At 43.1% G+C, this 18502-nt stretch overlaps 1 protein-coding gene across 2 annotated transcripts; it reads right to left on the bottom strand.

The window, feature by feature from the left end:
- Positions 1 to 61: 61 nt before the first annotated feature.
- On the bottom strand, positions 62 to 17551 carry LOC135550481 (vitamin D 25-hydroxylase-like). 2 transcript variants are annotated; one of them, XM_064981345.1, is made up of 5 exons: positions 17176 to 17551; positions 16261 to 16402; positions 15862 to 16083; positions 2824 to 3153; positions 62 to 1554 (listed from the first exon to the last, which is right to left on the bottom strand). In XM_064981345.1, exons 1-5 carry the CDS (start codon positions 17413 to 17415, stop codon positions 1373 to 1375), a joined length of 1116 nt encoding a protein of 371 aa, XP_064837417.1. In that variant the 5' UTR covers positions 17416 to 17551; the 3' UTR covers positions 62 to 1372. The 2 variants fall into 2 exon arrangements, with proteins under 2 accessions (XP_064837417.1, XP_064837406.1); XM_064981334.1 differs by having other exon boundaries at positions 15451 to 16083; positions 17176 to 17550.
- Between the last annotated feature and the right edge of the window lie 951 nt (positions 17552 to 18502).

Genomic DNA, 18502 nt, shown 5'->3' with positions numbered 1-18502 from the left:
TGAAATTACTGCAATGTTACAGTTTCAATGCACACAAACAAGGTGCTCATCCAGGCGAATTGGCAGTCTGTCTACCTCAGCATAACTTTCTGAGAAGTGCAGTTAGAGGTATGCTGGGTGCCAAAAATAGCCAGAGACATTACATCAATATGAAATATTACCCAGTAAGTCTGATATATGCACAGCACAGCATTGCATTGGAGTTTTTTTTCTAGCCCTTTGGTCTGTTGAGTAGAAGTGAGAGGTCACTTAAGGAAATGGGTGACCCCCCCCCCCCAGGCTCAGCTCCAACCACATGAAGATTATTTATAGTGTCTGTGTATCCCTGGACGACCCAGTCTGGACACATTCTGCCGGCTTACTGCAAAAGTCCATGTCTGACTAGTCCTGTACTGTAGTTTAGATAGGTCTATGTTTTCTCTCCAGAAATGTTTCCTATAACTTATTGAGAGATATACTGTCAGCATGTTGAAGAAAAATAACAAGCGGCATAAAACATATGTAACTTGAATTTCTCTTAGGAAAGGCACACCATAAACATTGTAAAAAAGGTAAGTGGAGTACCAAAACGGCATTGTTCTTATTACAAAGTATGACCATAATAGACAAAAGTAAAATTTACTTAAATCACAAAGGACAGCATCACAAAGACATTTTCTACAGATATTGCAGTAGCTTTCTGAGGGAAGGCTTTTCCATGGAAGAATCCCTAGAGATCGGGTTCATTGTTAGTTCAGACTGCTTGATATGGCACTGATCCAGACTAAACACCATGTCCAGAGCCTTCTAGGAAAAGCTGGCTGCTAGTCTACTTATTTTCACTGCTGTAGAAACAGCTGAAACTACCCACTGGGAACAGACATCAATTCAACGTCTATTCCACATAGATTCAATGTAATTTCATTGAAATGACATGGAAACAACTATGATTCAACCAGTGTGTGCCCAGTGGGTAATGTTCCCATTTCTCATCTAGGCAGGCTGTGAGAGAGAAGACAGGGCTGTGAACCATCATAGAGGCCCATCCTGTCAATCATTGATGTAATCCCGCAGGGAAGATGAGACATTTGATAAGGACACAGATAAAAAGTAAATTCTAATTCAAGGTTAATTCATAGTATATGTCTGCATGTATTGTTTAAATATTCACACTTCTTATCTTCGATTAAACTTACTGAGAAGTTCCACCTGATATTTTACTTTGCAAATGGTGCTGTGCAAACATGCAATTTCTCAGAAACAACCATCGGCTGATGTTTAGAATTCTAGCAGTTCTGTGTAATACACAGGGTAGGAGTCCAAGCTCTAGACCCCTGTTTAGTTCTGACTAAACCCCCCCCCACCCCTTCGGGCTGTGCCTTCTGAGAATCTGTCACTGCTGCCTGCGGACGGCGCAGATGGAGTAAGGCAGCGGCTGCAGTGTCATGCCCAGTTTGGGGGTGAGGCTTGGCACTGTGCCGGGCGGGAACTGCAGGTGGAAGCGCTGCAGCATGGTGGTGAAGAACAGGAACATCTCCATCCTGGCCAGATGCTCGCCCAAACAGTGACGCTTCCCTGAGGACAAACCACACAACATGGATTGACTTTTGTGAAGATCATGTCATACTTTGTATCATCTACTCTACTCAGGGGAGGCTGGTGAAGGGCTGACATGAAATCAACGGAACGGTATCAAACCATTCTATTCCAGCCATTACAATGAGCCGTCTGCCGATTTAGTGACACCAGCTACTACTGACTACTGTTTTCCAGTGAATATTCAACCAATACAACATATCTATTGTACTCAATGTATCTGTTAAGTGATCGTAAAGGTCCTTTACTATCACTGTTTTCAGCTGTTTAGTGTTTACCTTATTAGGATATAGGTTATGGCTGGGAAAAGGTTTACACTTACATACACAGCGCAACTTGAGCAATAGAGGGAACCACATGTATGGGTGGTATGACTGAGAGGATTTGTTTTGTTTGAACTGACATGGTGGTGTTTTTCTGTCTTAGCAGTACTTTCCTTTATTAATGGCAGCGTTGTCGTCTGCAATAGCCCCAGGGACAGGCTTGCTCACCAGTCTATTAATTAAGTGCTCAAATAGATTACTGGGCCTTCATACCCGTAAGGTTGTTGTAATACCGGAGTTGCTCTAGCTTTTATTACATTTGACTCATTGTAGGTAAAATGAAATGAGATCATAGCTGGGGTATACAGTTAAAGACATGCTCCGGTACTTTGGCAACTAAGAAAGTATTTTTCAATGTGTAGTTCATACATGCATAATCTATGAGCAGAAGTACTGTCTTACCTCAATTAGACACGAAATCCCTAGTTTGAAAGAGACTTTTATTGAAGCGGTGCTGCGTTATTTTCCCTACATTTCCCTCTGTGGGCCTGCCACCTAGCAATTTGAGTTATAGCCAATGAGCTTCAGCCTCTCACATTTGAGTGACAGGTAGAAAGAGGCCTGCCCAGCATTATCCAATGAGGTTACATGGCGGGCCCAGCTCAGTGGACACAGCACAGAGAGAGAGAGAGAGCAATGACGTGGTGCACATATCTGCATATCTGTAGTATGCAATTTTTGGGGACCATTTTGGCTTATGAGTGCTACTTTCAGAACTACTCCCTAAAAAGTATACAAATATACAGAATAATCTCTAATATATTGGAATTTCATCCCCATGATGACTATTAACCCTGTTTTTAAGCATTACCATTTAGATTAGGCAAGAGGAAAGTCATTTAAGTGAGAGGGTGTACACAGTATGTGTGTGAGAGTCTGTGCTACTCTCTTTGGGGGCCTAGGAGTGGAAAGAAGCCAGACTCACCCAGAGAGAAGGGTAGGAAAGCTTCCCGTCGGACAAAGTTTCCATTGCTGTCCAGGAAGCGATGTGGTGAGAAGGTTCCAGGGTCGCACCAGTACTTCTCATCAAAGTGCACAGAGTACAGGTTGGTGATGACCATGGTGCCTTTGGGGATGTTGTAGCCGCTCACCAGTGTGTCCTGAGTGGTGGCGCGGAAGATACCCAGGGGCACGATGTTACAGAAGCGCAGGACCTCATGTAGCACCGCTTCCACATAGGGCATCCTCTTTTTGTCCGCCAGCGAGGGGGACTTCTCACTTCCCAGCACACTGTCCAGCTCCTTATGCACCTTCTCTACACAGAGGAAACACCAGCAGCAAACTGTCAATACCTTTATCACAATGTGCTTTCTACTTGCTAAACTCTTATCTAGTATCTGCAGAAATAAGAAAACCTTTAATATGTTTGCACCCCAGGAAGAGTAGCTGCTGGCAAGGGGATCCCTAATAAATACAAATCCTTCCCACAGTTGTGTCAAGTTGGATGGATGTCCTTTGTGTGGTGGACCATTCCTAAAATACATTGGAAACTGCTGAGCGTGAAAACCCCGGCAGCGTTGCAGTTCTTTGTACAAACCGGTGCGCCTGTGTAACGGATGTGAAACGGCTAGCTTAGTTAGCGGTGGTGCGCGCTAAATAGCGTTTCAATCGGTGACGTCACTTGCTCTGAGACCTTGAGGTAGTAATTCCCCTTGCTCTTTTGGGTCACGATGCTTCGAGGGTGACTGTTGATGTGTGCAGAGGGTCCCTGGTTCGCGCCCGGGTATGGGCGAGGGGACGGTCTAAAGTTATACTGTTACACCTGGCACCTACTACCATACCCCATTTAAAAGGCATTTAAATATTTTGTCTTGCCAATTCACCCTCTGAATGGCACACATATATAATCCATGTCTCAAGGCTTAAACATATTTCTTTAACCTGTCCCCTATCCTTGTTTAGTTTATTAATTTGACCATTTAAAAATCAAGTACACACAAAACTTGACAAACCCATACATGCATATGAGTAAAATCATGGAGGATAACACTCAAAGTCTGGGACTTATTTTCATTGTGGTCCTCTTGAAACAAGATGGCTAGGCAAGATCGAACACAGTTAAACACAGAACGGCATTGAAACAAAGAAGCAGAACATTATCTCATCATTGCAGTTACATTGTAGGGGTTATTCATATGGGCACAGAAGACATCAAACTTATTTTTACGTTAATTTTAAAGCTGCCCAGAGAGGACGTTGCTTTTATGGGCAGAGGCAACTCATTCCATTCTGAGGCTCCAGAATACAAGAAAGTTCTACGCTGTTTTATGCTGAATAGTGTCCAGCTGCCTAATGGACCCTATTCTGTCTACACTACTGAAAGAGCTACTTCCTGAGCCTGGTCCTGCTATGTTGATCATAATAAACGGCTCCCTATCCTCCGGATGTGTACCAAATGAACTAAAAATGGCAGTAATAAAGCCTTTCCTGAAAAAGTCCAACCTTGACACTGAAAATTTAAAAAACTATCGGCCTATATCGAAAATGCTGTTGTGCAGCAGCAACTCACTGCCTTCCTGAAGACAAATAATGTATACGAAACACTCCAGTCTGGTTTTAGACCCCATCATAGTACTGAGACGGCACTCGTGAAGGTGGTAAATTACCTTTTAATGGTGTCAGACCAAAGGCTCTGCATCTGTCATCGTGCTCCTAGACCTTAGTGACGTTTTTGACACCATTGATCACCCTCTTGGTCTACACGGAAAAGTTCTTTGCTGGTTTAGATCTTATCTGTTGGAAAATATAGAATTGACTCTCTTTGGATGGCTTTCACAAATCAATTGTATGTTTCGGTGTTCCTCAGGGTTCCATTTTAGGACCACTATTGTTTTCACTATATATTCTACCTCTTGTTGATGTCATTCAGAAATACAATGTCAACTTTCACTGCTATGCGGATGACCCACAGCTGAACATTTCGATTAAACATGGTGAAGCCCCACAATTGCCTACCCTGGAAGCCTGTGTTTCAGACATAAGGAAGTGGATGGCGGAAAATGTTTTACTTTTAAACTCGAACAAAACAGAGATGTTTGTGCTAGGTCCCAAGAAACAAAGATATCTGCTGTTTGATCTGAAAATGAATGTTGATGGTTATACAGTCTCAAATAAAACAGAAGGACCTCTGCATTGCGCTGGACTATCTTTTGACGAACATATCAAGAATATTTCAAGGGCAGCTTTTTTCCATCTTTGTAACATTGCACAAATCTGAAACTTGGTACAGAAATGATGCAGTAAAGCTAATTTGCTTTTGTAACTTTTAGATTAGACTACTGCAATGCTCTCCTCTCTGGCTACCCAGATAAAGCAATACATTAAATTCAGTTAGTGATGAATACAGACCACCATAGTGCCTGTGCCCAAGAACACTAAGGTAACCTACCTAAATGACTACCGACCCGTAGCACTCACATCTGTAGCCATAAAGTGCTTTGAAGGGCTGGTCATGGCTCACATCAACACCATTATCCCAGGAAACCCAGACCCACTCCAATTTGCATACCACCCCAACAGATCCACAGATGATGCAATCTCTAGTAGAGGTCGACCAATTATGATTTTTTCAAGCCGATACCGATTATTGGAGGACCAAAAAAAGCCGATATCGATTAATCGGACAATTTTTTAAGTTATTTGTAATAATGACAATTACAACAATACTGAATTAACACTTATTTTAACTTAATATAAAATCAATAAAATCAATTTAGCTTCAAATAAATAATGAAACATGTTCAACTTGGTTTAAATAATGCAAAAAAAGTGTTGGAGAAGAAAGTAAAAGTGCAATATCTGCCATGTAAGAAAGCTAATGTTTAGTTCCTTGCTCAGAACATGAGAACATATGAAAGCTTGTGGTTCCTTTTAACATGAGTCTTCAATATTCCCAGGTAAGACGTTTCAAGTTGTAGTTATTATAGGAATTATAGGACTATTTCTCTCTATACAATTTGTATTTCATATACCTTTGACTATTGGATGTTCTTATAGGCATTTTAGTATTGCCAGTGTAACAGTATAGCTTCCATCCCTCTCCTCGCCGCTATCTGGCTCGAAACAGGAACACATCGACAACAGCAACCCTCGAAGCAGCGTTACCCATGCAGAGCAAGGCGAACAACTACTCCAAGTCTCAGAGCAAGTGACGTTTGAGACGCTATTAGCGCGCACCCCGCTAACTAGCTAGCCATTTCACATCGGTTACACCAGCCTAATCGCGGGAGTCGATAGGCTTGAAGTCATAAACAGTGCAATGCTTAGAGCTGCTGGCAAAACGCACGAAAGTGCTGTTTGAATGAATGCTTATGAGCCTGCTGGTGCCTACCATCTCTCAGTCAAACTGCTCTATCAAATCATAGACTTAATTATAACATAATAACACACAGAAATACGAGCCTTAGGTCATTAATATGGTCGAATCCGGAAACTATCATTTCAAAAACAAAATGTTTATTCTTTCAGTGAAATACGGAACCGTTCCGTATTTTATCTAACGGGATGGCATCCCTAAGGACACAGGACACACTAGATAAACTAGTAATATCATCAACCAGGTGTAGTTATAACTAGTGATTATGATTGATTGATTGATTGTTTTTCATAAGATAAGTTTAATGATATAGCTAGCAACTTACCGTGGCTTCTTACTGCATTCGCGTAACAGGCAGGCTCCTCGTGAGGCAGGTGGTTAGAGCATTGGACTGGTTAACCGTAAGGTTGCAAGATTGAATCTGTCGTTCTGCACCTGAACAAGGCAGTTAACCCACCGTTCCTAGGCCGTCATTGAAAATAAGAATGTGTTCTTAACTGACTTGCCTCGTTAAATAAAGTTGTCAAAAATGTAAATTAAATTATAAAATCGGCGTCCAAAAATACCGATTTCCGATTGTTATGAAAACCTGAAATCGGCCCTAATTAATCGGCCATTCCGATTAATCGGTCGACCTCTAATCTCTATTGCACTCCACACTGCCCTTTCCCACCTGGACAAAAGGAACACCTATGTGAGAATGCTATTCAATGACTACAGCTCAGCTTTCAACACCATAGTGCTTTCAAAGCAAGGACCCTGCGACTAAACACCTCCCTCTGCAACTGGATCCTGGACTTCCTGATGGGCCGCCCCCAGGTGGTAAGGGTAGGTAACAACACATCCGCCACGCTGATCCTCAACACAGTGGCCCCTCAGGGGTGAGTGCTCAGTCCACTCCTGTACTCCCTGTTCACTCATGACTGTATGGCCAGGCACGACTCCAACACCATCATTAAGTTTGCCGATGACACAACAGTGGTAGGCCTGATCACCGACAATGACAAGACAGCCTATAGGAAGGTCAGAGACCTGGCCGTGTGGTGCCAGTATAACCTCTCCCTCAACGTGATCAAGACAAAGGAGATGATTGACCTCTCCAACAAACTAACATGGTCCAAGCACACTAAGACATTCGTGAAGAGGGCACGACAAAAACTATTCTCCCTCAGGAGACTGAAAAAATTTGGCATGGGTCCTCAGATCCTCAAAAGGTTCTACAGCTGTACCATCGAGAGCATCCCGACTGGTTGCATCACCACCTGGTATGGCAACTGCTCTGCCTCCGACCGCAAGGCACTACAGAGGGTAGTGCGAATGGCCCAGTACATCACTGTGGCCAAACTTCCTGCCATCCAGGACCTCTTGACCAGGCGGTGTCAGGTTGTTACCAGGCTGTTCTCTCTGCTACCGCATGGCAAGCCTTACCAGAGCACCACGTCTAGGTCCAAGAGGCTTCTAAACAGCTTCTATCCCCAAGCCATAAGACTCCTGAACACCTAATCAAATGGCTACCCAAATGGGTATCACCTATGCATAGTCACTTTAATAACTCTACCTACATGTACATATTACCTCACCTAACCGGTGCCCCCGCCCATTGACTCTGTTCCGGTACCCCCCTGTATATAGTCTCACTATTGTTATTTTACTGCTGATCTTTAATTAATTTTTACTTTTATTTCTTATTCTTATCTGTATTTTATAAACGGCATTGTTGGTTAGGGGCTCGTAAGTAAGCATTTCACTGTAAGGTCTTGTTATATTTGGCGCATGTGACTAATAAAATTTGATTTGAAATATTGCTGCAAGAATCTTGATAAGAAACACAAAATTTTATCATATTACTCCAGTACTGTTACTTCCTGTTAAGGCTAAGTTTTACTGATAACCTACAAATCATTACTGTAACGATGAATCTGTGAGTCGCAAAACAGGAGAAACGTTTAATAAAGCAACAAACATGAAACGAGACAACATAACAGTGGCGTTTACTTGTGAACACTGGAACAATATTGACTGAGGAAGAAACCCAAGGGAGTGACAGATATAGGGGAGGTAATCAGGAAGGTAATGGAGTCCAGGTGAGGACAGGCTTCCATCTGCAGGTGCGTGTAATGATGGATGCCAGGTGTGTGTAATGATGGATCGCACGACCGGTGGTTAGTAGACCGACGATGCCGAACGCCAGAGGGGAGGAGCGTGGGTAGATGTGTGAATTACATGGACTTGCTCATACCTATCTCTGATTTGGTAATGCTGTACATACTTACACATACTCTACGGTCACAAGACGCAGGCCTCCTTATTGTCCCTAGAATTTCTAAGCAAACAGCTAAAGGTAGGGCTTTCTCCTTTAGAGTTAAATTTTTACAGAATGGTCTGCCTATCCATGTGAGAAACGCAGACTCAGTCTCGACCTTTTAGTTTTTACTGAAGACTCATCTCTTCAGTAGGTCCTATGATTGAGTTTAGTCTTGGCCAGGAGTGTAAAGGTGAACTGCAAGGCACTGGAGTGACGAATCCCCCTTGCGCTCTCTGTCTGGCCGGCTCCCGTCTTTCCACTGGAATTCTCTGCTTCTAACCTTATTATGGGGGCTGGGTCATTGGCTTACTAGTGCTCTTCCATGCCGTCCCTAGAAAGGGTGTGTCACATCATGCCAGGATTTTGATCACTATACTTGACTTGAGTGGTTTGAGTCACTGACGTGATCTTCCTGTCCGGTTTTGCGCCCCCTCGAGCATTACATTAAATGTAATGTAATGTAATGTAAATGTGTGCTGCAGGATATCTTTGTGGGCTATACTTAGCCTTGTCTCAGGGTAGAAATGGCACCGGAAGAAATGGCAGCAGTTTTATTGTGCTATTATGTTTTTTTTGCGTTATTTGTAACTTATTTTGTACATAATGTTTCTGCAGCTGTATCTTACGGCAAAAAAGAGCTTCTGGATATCAGAACAGCGATCAATCACCTCGGATTAGACAAAGATTTTTTCTTCAACAAACAAGACATTCTCCAAACATCCGGCAAGGGCCGACATCCCCGTTATTTGCAAGAGGAAGCGACGCAGGTACAGAGGACAAAGAGCCGGATGCCTGGTCAGGACCTGGAAAAGGCGAGTGGGAAAGCTGCCGTTACTGTAAATACTACTCGCCAACGTGCAATCATTGGACAATAAACTAGACGAGGTACGATCACGAATATTCTACCAACGGGACATCAAAAACTGTAATATCCTATGTTTCATGGAATCGTGGCTGAATGACGACATGGATATTCAACAAGCGGGATACACGCTGCACCGGGAGGATAGAACAGCACACTCTGGTAAGAGGGGGGGGGGCAGTCTGTGCATATTTGTAAACAACAGCTGGTGCACGAAATCTAAGGAAGTCTCTAGATTTTGCTCGCCTGAAGTAGAGTATATTGTGATAAATTGCAGGCCACACTACTTGCCTAGAGAGTTTTCAGCTATACTTTTCGTGGCTGTTTATTTACCACCACAGACAGATGCTGGCACTGAGACCGCACTCAGTCAGCTGTATAAGGAAATAAGCAGGAAAGGAAACCACTTACCCAGAGGCGGCGCTCCTAGTGGCCGGAGACTTTAATGCAGGGAAACTTAAATCAGTTCTACCAAATTTCCATCAACATGTCAAATGTGCAACCAGAGGGAAAAAAAGTCTAGATCTCCTGTACTCCACACACAGAGACGTGTACAAAGCTCTCCCTCGTCCTCCATTTGGTAAATCCAACCATAACTCTATCCTCCTGATTACTGCTTACAAGCAAAAAATTAAAGCAGGAAGCACCGGTGACTCGGTCTTTAAAAAAGTGGTCAGATGAAGCAGATGCTAAACTACAGGACTGTTTTGCTATCACAGACTGGAACATGTTCCAGGATTCTTCCGATGACATTGAGGAGTACACCACATCAGTCACTGGCTTTATCAATAAGTGCATTGAGGACGTCGTCCCCACAGTGACTGTACGTACATACCCCAACCAGAAGCCATGTATTACAGGCAACATTCTCACTGAGCTAAAGGGTAGAGCTGCATCTTTCAAGGTGCGGGACTCTAACCCGGATGCTTACAAGAAATCATGCTATGCCCTGCGACGAACCATCAAACAGGCAAAGCATCAATACAGGGCTAAGATTGAATCATACTACACCGTCTCTCACGCTCGTCTTATGTGTTATAGACTGCAAAGGGAAGCACAGCCGCAAGCTGCCCAGTGAGACGAGCCTACCAGACAAGCTAAAATCACTTCTATGCTCGTTTCGAGGCAAGCAACACTGAGGCATGCTTGAGAGCATAAGCTGTTCCGGACGACTGTGTGATCACGCTCTCTGTAGCCGATGTGAGTAAGACCTATAAACTGGTCAACATACACAAGGCTGTGGGGCCAGATGGATTACCAGGACGTGTGCTCCAGGCATGTGCTGACCAACTGGCAGGTGTCTTCACTAACATTTTCAACATATCCCTGATTGAGTCTGTAATACCAACATGTTTCATGCAGACCACCATAGTCCCTGTGCCCAAGAACACAAAGGCAACCTGCCTAAATGACTACAGACCCGTAGCACTCAAGTCCGTAGCCATGAAGTGCTTTGAAAGGTTGGTAATGGCTCACATCAACACCATTATCCCAGAAACCCTAGACCCACTCCTATTTGCATACCGTCTCAACAGATCCACAGATGATGCAATCTCTATTGCACTCCACACTGCCCTCTCCCACCTAGACAAAAGGAACACTTATGTGAGAATACTATGCATTGGCTACAGCTCAGCGTTTAACACCATAGTACCCTCAAAGCTCATCACTAAGCTAACTGAATCTGCAACTGAATCCAGGACTTCCTGACGGGCCGCCCCCCCAGTTGGTGAGGGTAGGTAGCAACACATCTGCCACGCTGATTCTCAACACTTGAACTCCCCAGGGGTGCGTGCTCAGTTCCCTCCTGTACTCCCTGTTCACCCACGACTGCATGGCCAGGCATGACTCCAACACCATCATTAAGTTTGCAGACGACACAACAGTGGTAGGCCTGATCACCGACAACGACGAGACAGCCTATAGGAAGGTCAGAGACCTGGCCGTGTGGTGCCAGTATAACCTCTCCCTCAACGTGATCAAGACAAAGGAGATGATTGTGGACTACAGGAAAAAGAGGACCGAGCACGCCCCCATTCTCATCGACGGGGCTGCAGTGGAGCAGGTTGAGAGCTTCAAGTTCCTTGGTGTCCACATTAACAACAAACTAGAATGGTCCAAACACACCAAGACAGTCGTGAAGAGGGCACGGCAAAGCCTATTCCCCCTCAGGAAACTAAAAAGATTTTGCATGGGTCCTGAGATCCTCAAAAGGTTTTACAGCTGCAACATCGAGAGCATGGTTGCATTACTGCCTGGTACGGCAATTGCTCGGCCTCTGACTGCAAGGCACTACAGAGGGTAGTGCGTACAGCCCAGTATATCACTGGGGCTAAGCTGCATGCCATCCAGGACCTCTACACCAAGCGGTGTCAGAGGAAGACCCTAAAAATAGTCAAAGACCCCAGTCATAGCCTGTTCTCTTTAATACTGCATTGCAAGCGGTACCGGAGTGCCAAGTCTAGGACAAAAAGGATTCTCAACAGTTTTTATCCCCAAGCCATAACAGGTAATCAAATGGCTACCCAGACTATTTGAATTGTGTGCCCGCTCCCAACCAACCCCTCTTTTTACACTGCTGCTATTCTCTGGTTAACATATATACATAGTCTCTTTAACTATACATTCATGTACATACTACCTCAATTGGGCCAACTAACCAGTGCTCCCGCACATTGGCTAACCGGGCTATTTACATTGTGTCCAACCCACCACCCGCCAACCCATTTTTTACACTACTGCTACTCTCTGTTCATCATATATGCACAGTCACTTTAACCATATCTACATGTACATACTACCTCAATCAGCCTGACTAACTGGTGTCTGTATGTAGCCTCACTACTTCTATAGCCTGTCTTTTTACTGTTGTTTTATTTCTTTACCTACCTATTGTTCACCTAATACCTTTTTTTGCACTATTGGTTAGAGCCTGCAAGTAAGCATTCCCCTGTCCGGGGGGTACCTGTTGTATTCAGCGCACGTGACAAATAAACTTTGATATGATTTGATTTAGGAAATGGTGGGCTGTTGATATCCCTCTAGTGGTGTGGGGGCTGTGCTTTGGCAAAGTGGGTGGGGTGATATCCTGCCTGGTTGGCCCTGTCCGGGGGTATCAGTGTCGTTCCCCCCCGTCTCAGCCTCCAGTATTTATGCTGCAATAGTCTATGTGATGTTTGTACTGTTTGGGTCAACCCATGTATGTGAACAGGCATTTTCAGTGATAAAATATAATAAGTCAAGGCACAGATCATCTGTTACTGACTTTCGCCTCCCAGCAATTTTGCACATAGCGATGTCAAAACTATACCTGACTTCACTGCTCTAGTCAATGCCCATCAGAGACTTCACTCCTCACACTGATAGTGATAGTTTAAATGTAATGTTGAGCTCTCTTTCTTTCTTGTGTTTTTGTGCATACCCGTTAAGAGTTTTGTCCGTGGTGCTGAATGCACAGTGTACTTTTGTATAATGTATAATGTACATTATGTATAATGTATAATCCTGAATACATGATTCTGGCCCGTGATGGCAAAAATATATTCTAATGCTCTACAACCACTGGGATTATTATTTGAGCCTGCTGGTCATCTATGAAAGTTTGATCTTGAAAAACGATCTGGCCTTAATGGCCATGTACATTTTTACATTTTTGCCATTTAGCAGATGCTCTAGTACACTTATAATCTCAACCCGGCACATCCAGAAGAGGACTGGCCACCCCTCAGATCCTGGTTCCTCTCTAGGTTTCTTCCTAGGTTCCTGCATTTCTAGGGAGTTTTTCCTAGCCACCGTGCTTCTGCATCTGTATTGCTTGCTGTTTGGGGTTTAAGGCTGGGTTTCTGTATAAGTACTTTGTGACATCTGCTGATGTAGAAAGGGCTTTATAAATAAAATTGATTTAATTGATTGAAATGGATTTAACAAGTGACATCAATAACCTGGTCAGTCTATGTCATTGAAAGAGCATAATGTTTTATACACTCAGCGTATACCTTAGTAGTAAAATAGTTTAAACAAAAATATATTTAAAAAAACTATTATTAATTACCTACAAACATACACTCCCCTCTGTATGTATTTGGACAGTGAAGCTAAAATTGTAAATTTGGCTCTATACTCCAGCATTTTGGATTTGTTAAATGTTTCATATGAGGCGAAGGTACAGAATGTCACCTTTCATTTGAGGGTATTTTCATTTATATCTGTTTTAATGTTTAGAAATGAAAGCACTTTACATACCTAGTCCTCCCATTTGAAGATGTCATATGTATTTGGACACATTCACTTATAGTGTATTAAAGCGGTCTAATGTTTAGTATTTGGTCCCATATTTCTAGTACGCAATGACTACATCAAGCTTGTGACTACACACTCGTTGGATGCATTTGGAGTTTGTTTTGGTTAATTTTGGGTTATGAATGATGGATGATGACTGGAGTAATTTTATTTCCAATTCATGACATCCCTAATCATGGTAGCATCCACATTAATGTAGCTGTGTTCAAAAACACATTTCATTCTTACTTACAATACAAGTGTCTACAAAATATTAAAATACAGTACATTGTCCACCATTCACTTCCTATTGGGCCAAGCATAATCTGAAACACAACCAAAACAAGCTGTAAATGAATCCAACACGTTTTTAAAGTTACAGCTTGATGCAGTTATTGTGTGCAAGGAATATGGGACCAAATACTACATTTTTACTACGTTAAAACACTAAGTGAACTTGTCCAAATACTTATGATGTCTTCAAAATGGGGGGGATTAGATACATTTGCTACATGCTTTCAATTCTAAACGGTAAAACAGATATCACATATATATATATAAAAATACCCTCAAATAAACGGAACATTCTGTCCTGTCACCTAATATAAAATATTTGATATCAAATCTAAAATGGTGAATTATAGAGACACATTTACAATTGTAGCTTCACTGTCCGAGGGGAGGGAGTGTATAACTTTGTACAGTTGAAAGAAAAAATATATACCTTATTTGCTGTATGTTATGGCTTGGAGAAAGGTTAAATAAGGATGAGGCAAGTCCCTTTACTGGACACCAGAGGAGAAGAGGAGAAAGAAAGACCAAGGATGACCTGTTAGCGAACCATTGAAACTGAGCTTAATACCAGAATAGGCCTCATCTGAAAAAGAGACAAACAAAATAGAAAAGGACAGGAAGAGATGGAGGGACGTTGTGGAGGTCTTATACACCACTTGACATGATGAGGCCTGAGTAAGGACAAGGAAGGGTGCTAAGAGGCCTGATTGAGGACAAGGCAGGGTGCTAAGAGGCCTGATTAAGGACAAGGCAGGGTGCTAAGAGGACTGATTAAGGACAAGGCATGGTGCTAAGAGGCCTGAGTGAGGACAAGGCATGGTGCTAAGAGGCCTGATTGAGGACAAGGCATGGTGCTAAGAGGCCTGAGTGAGGACAAGGCATGGTGCTATGAGGCCTGAGTGAGGACAAGGCATGGTGCTAAGAGGCCTGAGTGAGGACAAGGCATGGTGCTAAGAGGCCTGAGTGAGGACAAGGCATGATGTTATGAGGCCTGAGTGAGGACAAGGCAGGGTGCTAAGAGGCCTGATTAAGGACAAGGCATGGTGCTATGAGGCCTGAGTGAGGACAAGGCATGGTGCTATGAGGCCTGAGTGAGGACAAGGCATGGTGCTATGAGGCCTGAGTGAGGACAAGGCAGGGTGCTATGAGGCCTGAGTGAGGACAAGGCAGGGTGATGAGGCCTGAGTGAGGACAAGGCAGGGTGATATGAGGCCTGAGTGAGGACAAGGCAGGGTGATATGAGGCCTGAGTGAGGACAAGGCAGGGTGATATGAGGCCTGAGTGAGGACAAGGCAGGGTGATATGAGGCCTGAGTGAGGACAAGGCAGGGTGATATGAGGCTTGAGTAAGGACAAGGCAGGGTGATATGAGGCTTGAGTAAGGACAAGGCAGGGTGATGAGGCTTGAGTAAGGACAAGGCAGGGTGATGAGACTTGAGTAAGGACAAGGCAGGGGACTTGGTGCTGAGGCCTACTGTGCTATAAGGCAGCACACTGACCTTGAATGTTGGGGTAGAGGGCCATGTAGAGCATAGCCCAGCGTAGGGTGTTGGTGGTGGTCTCCGTGCCTGCGATGATGAGCTCGCCCACAGAGTAGATTAGGTTCTCCCTGGAATACGGGGTGCCCAAGTCGCCAGCACTCTTGTCCAACTTGTTCAGGTAGTCATCGATGTAGTGGCGCGGGAAGTTGCACACTCTGCCCTCCGAGAAGCGCCTGATGATCTGCTCCAGGAAGTTATAGACCTTGGCTGCGTTGCGGAACAGCTTCTGGTGCTTTCCAAAGGGGAGGTACTCGATCCATGGGAAGGCGTTGTAAAGGAAGGCCCAGCCACTGACGGCCAGCTCCACATTCTCACTGAAGATCTCAATCATGTGCTGGAAGTCACAGTTGTCGTACGTGAAACGCTCACCGAAGATGATGAGGTTGGTGATGTTGGACACAGCATTGGTCACAAGGTGCTTTGGGTTAAAGGGTTTCCCTTTGTGTTCGTCGATGGCATCCACAAAAAACATGCACTCTTCCAGGATCTTCTGGTAGAGGGGCTTTTGAAAACTGCCAAAGTAACGAAAGGAGTTGCTGGCCAGTTGACGATGTTCAATCCATCCGTTGCCAAATTTAGCATTCAGAAGTCCTGAGAAGGAAGATATTGAGATTAGAGCAGACATAATGAGACCTTACTGAGCATGTACCATAAAATAGCCTAGAGAGTTCGATAACACCAAGCTTGTATTTGCATGTAATATCTAATAACAATATACCAATGTCATAATGTACATATTTCAGAATACATTATAACTGACTTTCTTACCTCCCATTTTTGTCATTTTCATAAATAAAGGCAGCGATGGCCGGTCAGAAAAGACATCACCCTGGTGGTACAGGCATTCTCTGATGGCATCATATCCATTCAGAACCACTGCTGAGTAGCCTCCCAAATCAAGACTGAAAATCTGAGATAAAATACTTGAATAAATAGACATCCAAAATAATATGCCATTTGTTTTCCCAAAATGTTTTTTTTTTTTTAAGTAGTATGACATAACATCTAAATTGCAAATTATCTATTAGGCTAGTTTGGAGGTAGTCTAGCTCTATTTGCCGAGGCATGCTGACTAAGCGTACCTTCGCCATTTTTCGAAACGCTGCAAGCGCAGCTGGAGCCTGCCAACACTTAGCGAATAGCGAGCCTCTTCTGTTCAGTTTTCTGAGTTTTTTTTCTAGGCTGACGCAAGATATAGGGACAAGAATGGAGCGTCCATCCTAACTAATATTTTGACACACAAGGAATTCTGCAAGTCAGTTAAGAACAAAGTATTTTTTACGATGACAGGCTAACTGTGAACAATCTGTTGACTGCCTTGTTCAGCGGCAGAATTACATTTTTACTTTGGCAGCTCGGGATTCGATCTAGCAACCTTTCGGTTACTGGCCCAATGCTCTAACCACTAGGCTACCTTCAAACCTTATTTCACACTGTTTTTTCACGAATGAAATTAAAGCAACTTTGAGATTCTGTTTTGTAATGAAAAGCGCTATAAAAAATACATATTGTAATGCAAAAAATCCGTATTCATAAATTAACACTCAATAGGCTAAACCGCAATAGTTAAACCGGTTTGAGCACAAGAAGACTAGCCTACATGGGGGTGCACACAAGTAGCCAACACAAAGAAATGACTAGGTTTAATCAAGCCACTTTGACGCAATAAGTTAAGTACCGTACCTGCCCATGGATTTCACTCTGTTTCTTCATAAAGACGTGCGGTTCTGTTGCTAAAGACATAATGTTCCCTATAACAGGGATAGGTGACGGTCCAGGAGGGAATCCTCGTGGTCTCCTCTGCTTCACAAGCTGCCGGATCAGCAAAAGAACAATAAGGGAAATAAGTAAACTACACAGACCTAAGAAAGCCTGTCCATGCGACACTTCTGAAACTAGGGATGATAACTGAATTAATACCATTTTTCTCTCTAACTTTGCTGTCTGTACTAAGCTCTCCTCTGTGAAATAGTTATGTAGGCTATATCATCTTGCACATGTTTCTATACCCTGCCTCTACCCAATAGGATACTTCTCCCTCTACAAAGGTTTGGCTGGAAGTTTAGCTGTGATGACTATCGATGAACTTTGATCAGCCTTCGATCAATTCTAGCAATCAACAAATCGTGATTCTGCTATTTCTGAGGATTTGATTTCCCAATGATGATTCCTGGCCATTTGTTGGCATGCAGCATAACTTGCCGGCCAGCTGGCACCACACAGATCAAGTTGGTTAAAAAAGCTATATTTTTTCACCGCTGATTCAGCCTGTACTCAGACTAGACATAACATAGTAAACGAACCTTCGGGACACTCAATTTAGCATGATATATTACATTTGTTATGGTTACATAAGACAGAATGTTACTAAAGGCAAAAACAAAAGGCTGGTGGATAATTAGTAACTTTGCAACTAATTTTTTTAGCTACTTTGCAACTAGCATGTTAGCTAACCCTTCCCATTAACCCTAAACCCAATAACCCTTTAATCTAACTCCTAACCCCAACTTCTAACGTTGGCATTAGCCACCTAGATAAAGTTGGCCACAACAAATTGAAATTCATAGCATATCATATGTATTAAATTCGTAACATATTGTCACAAATTAATAGATACCATACCAAACCTAACATATACTAATTTGAGTGTCTTGGAATATAGATTTTTTTCTGTGTTACGTCTACCCCTGAGTCCAAATTGGCTGATCCCATTGTCATAGCATACTTTCTATGTGAGTGTTGTTTAGACTGTCTTATATCTAGACAAATTGGCATTATGCCGCAAAAGTAAGGTTCATGTTTGATTCAAGAGAGCTATTTCTATAACTCATAGCCTAATGCTGTATAATAAAATACAATATTTATTTCAACTTCATGTGATATAACACATAGGCCTAACCTATAACACAATTTTAAAATACCTAGGTCATGGGGTAAAACATGTCCTTGTCTGCATTAGGATATAAACGTCGCCCTATACTGTGTTGTTGCATTAGGATGTAAACTTCGC

Source organism: Oncorhynchus masou, chromosome 1, assembly GCF_036934945.1.
Source record: "Oncorhynchus masou masou isolate Uvic2021 chromosome 1, UVic_Omas_1.1, whole genome shotgun sequence".
Taxonomy (NCBI): Eukaryota; Metazoa; Chordata; class Actinopteri; order Salmoniformes; family Salmonidae; genus Oncorhynchus; species Oncorhynchus masou.
Note: the sequence above shows the minus strand (reverse complement) of the source record. Positions and strands in the feature narration are given on the sequence as shown.

Bases quoted from the DNA above. Each gene is read 5' to 3' on its own strand.
- LOC135550481 (XM_064981334.1), bottom strand. From the start codon at position 17,415: ATGGTATTAATTCAGTTATCATCCCTAGTTTCAGAAGTGTCGCATGGA. The intron at 16,084-16,260 runs GTAAGAAAGTCA...CTTCCTTCTCAG, and splicing joins GAAAATGACAAAAATGGGAG to GACTTCTGAATGCTAAATTT. The intron at 3,154-15,450 runs GTCAGTGTGCTG...TCCTCTGTGTAG, and splicing joins CCTCTACCCCAACATTCAAG to AGAAGGTGCATAAGGAGCTG.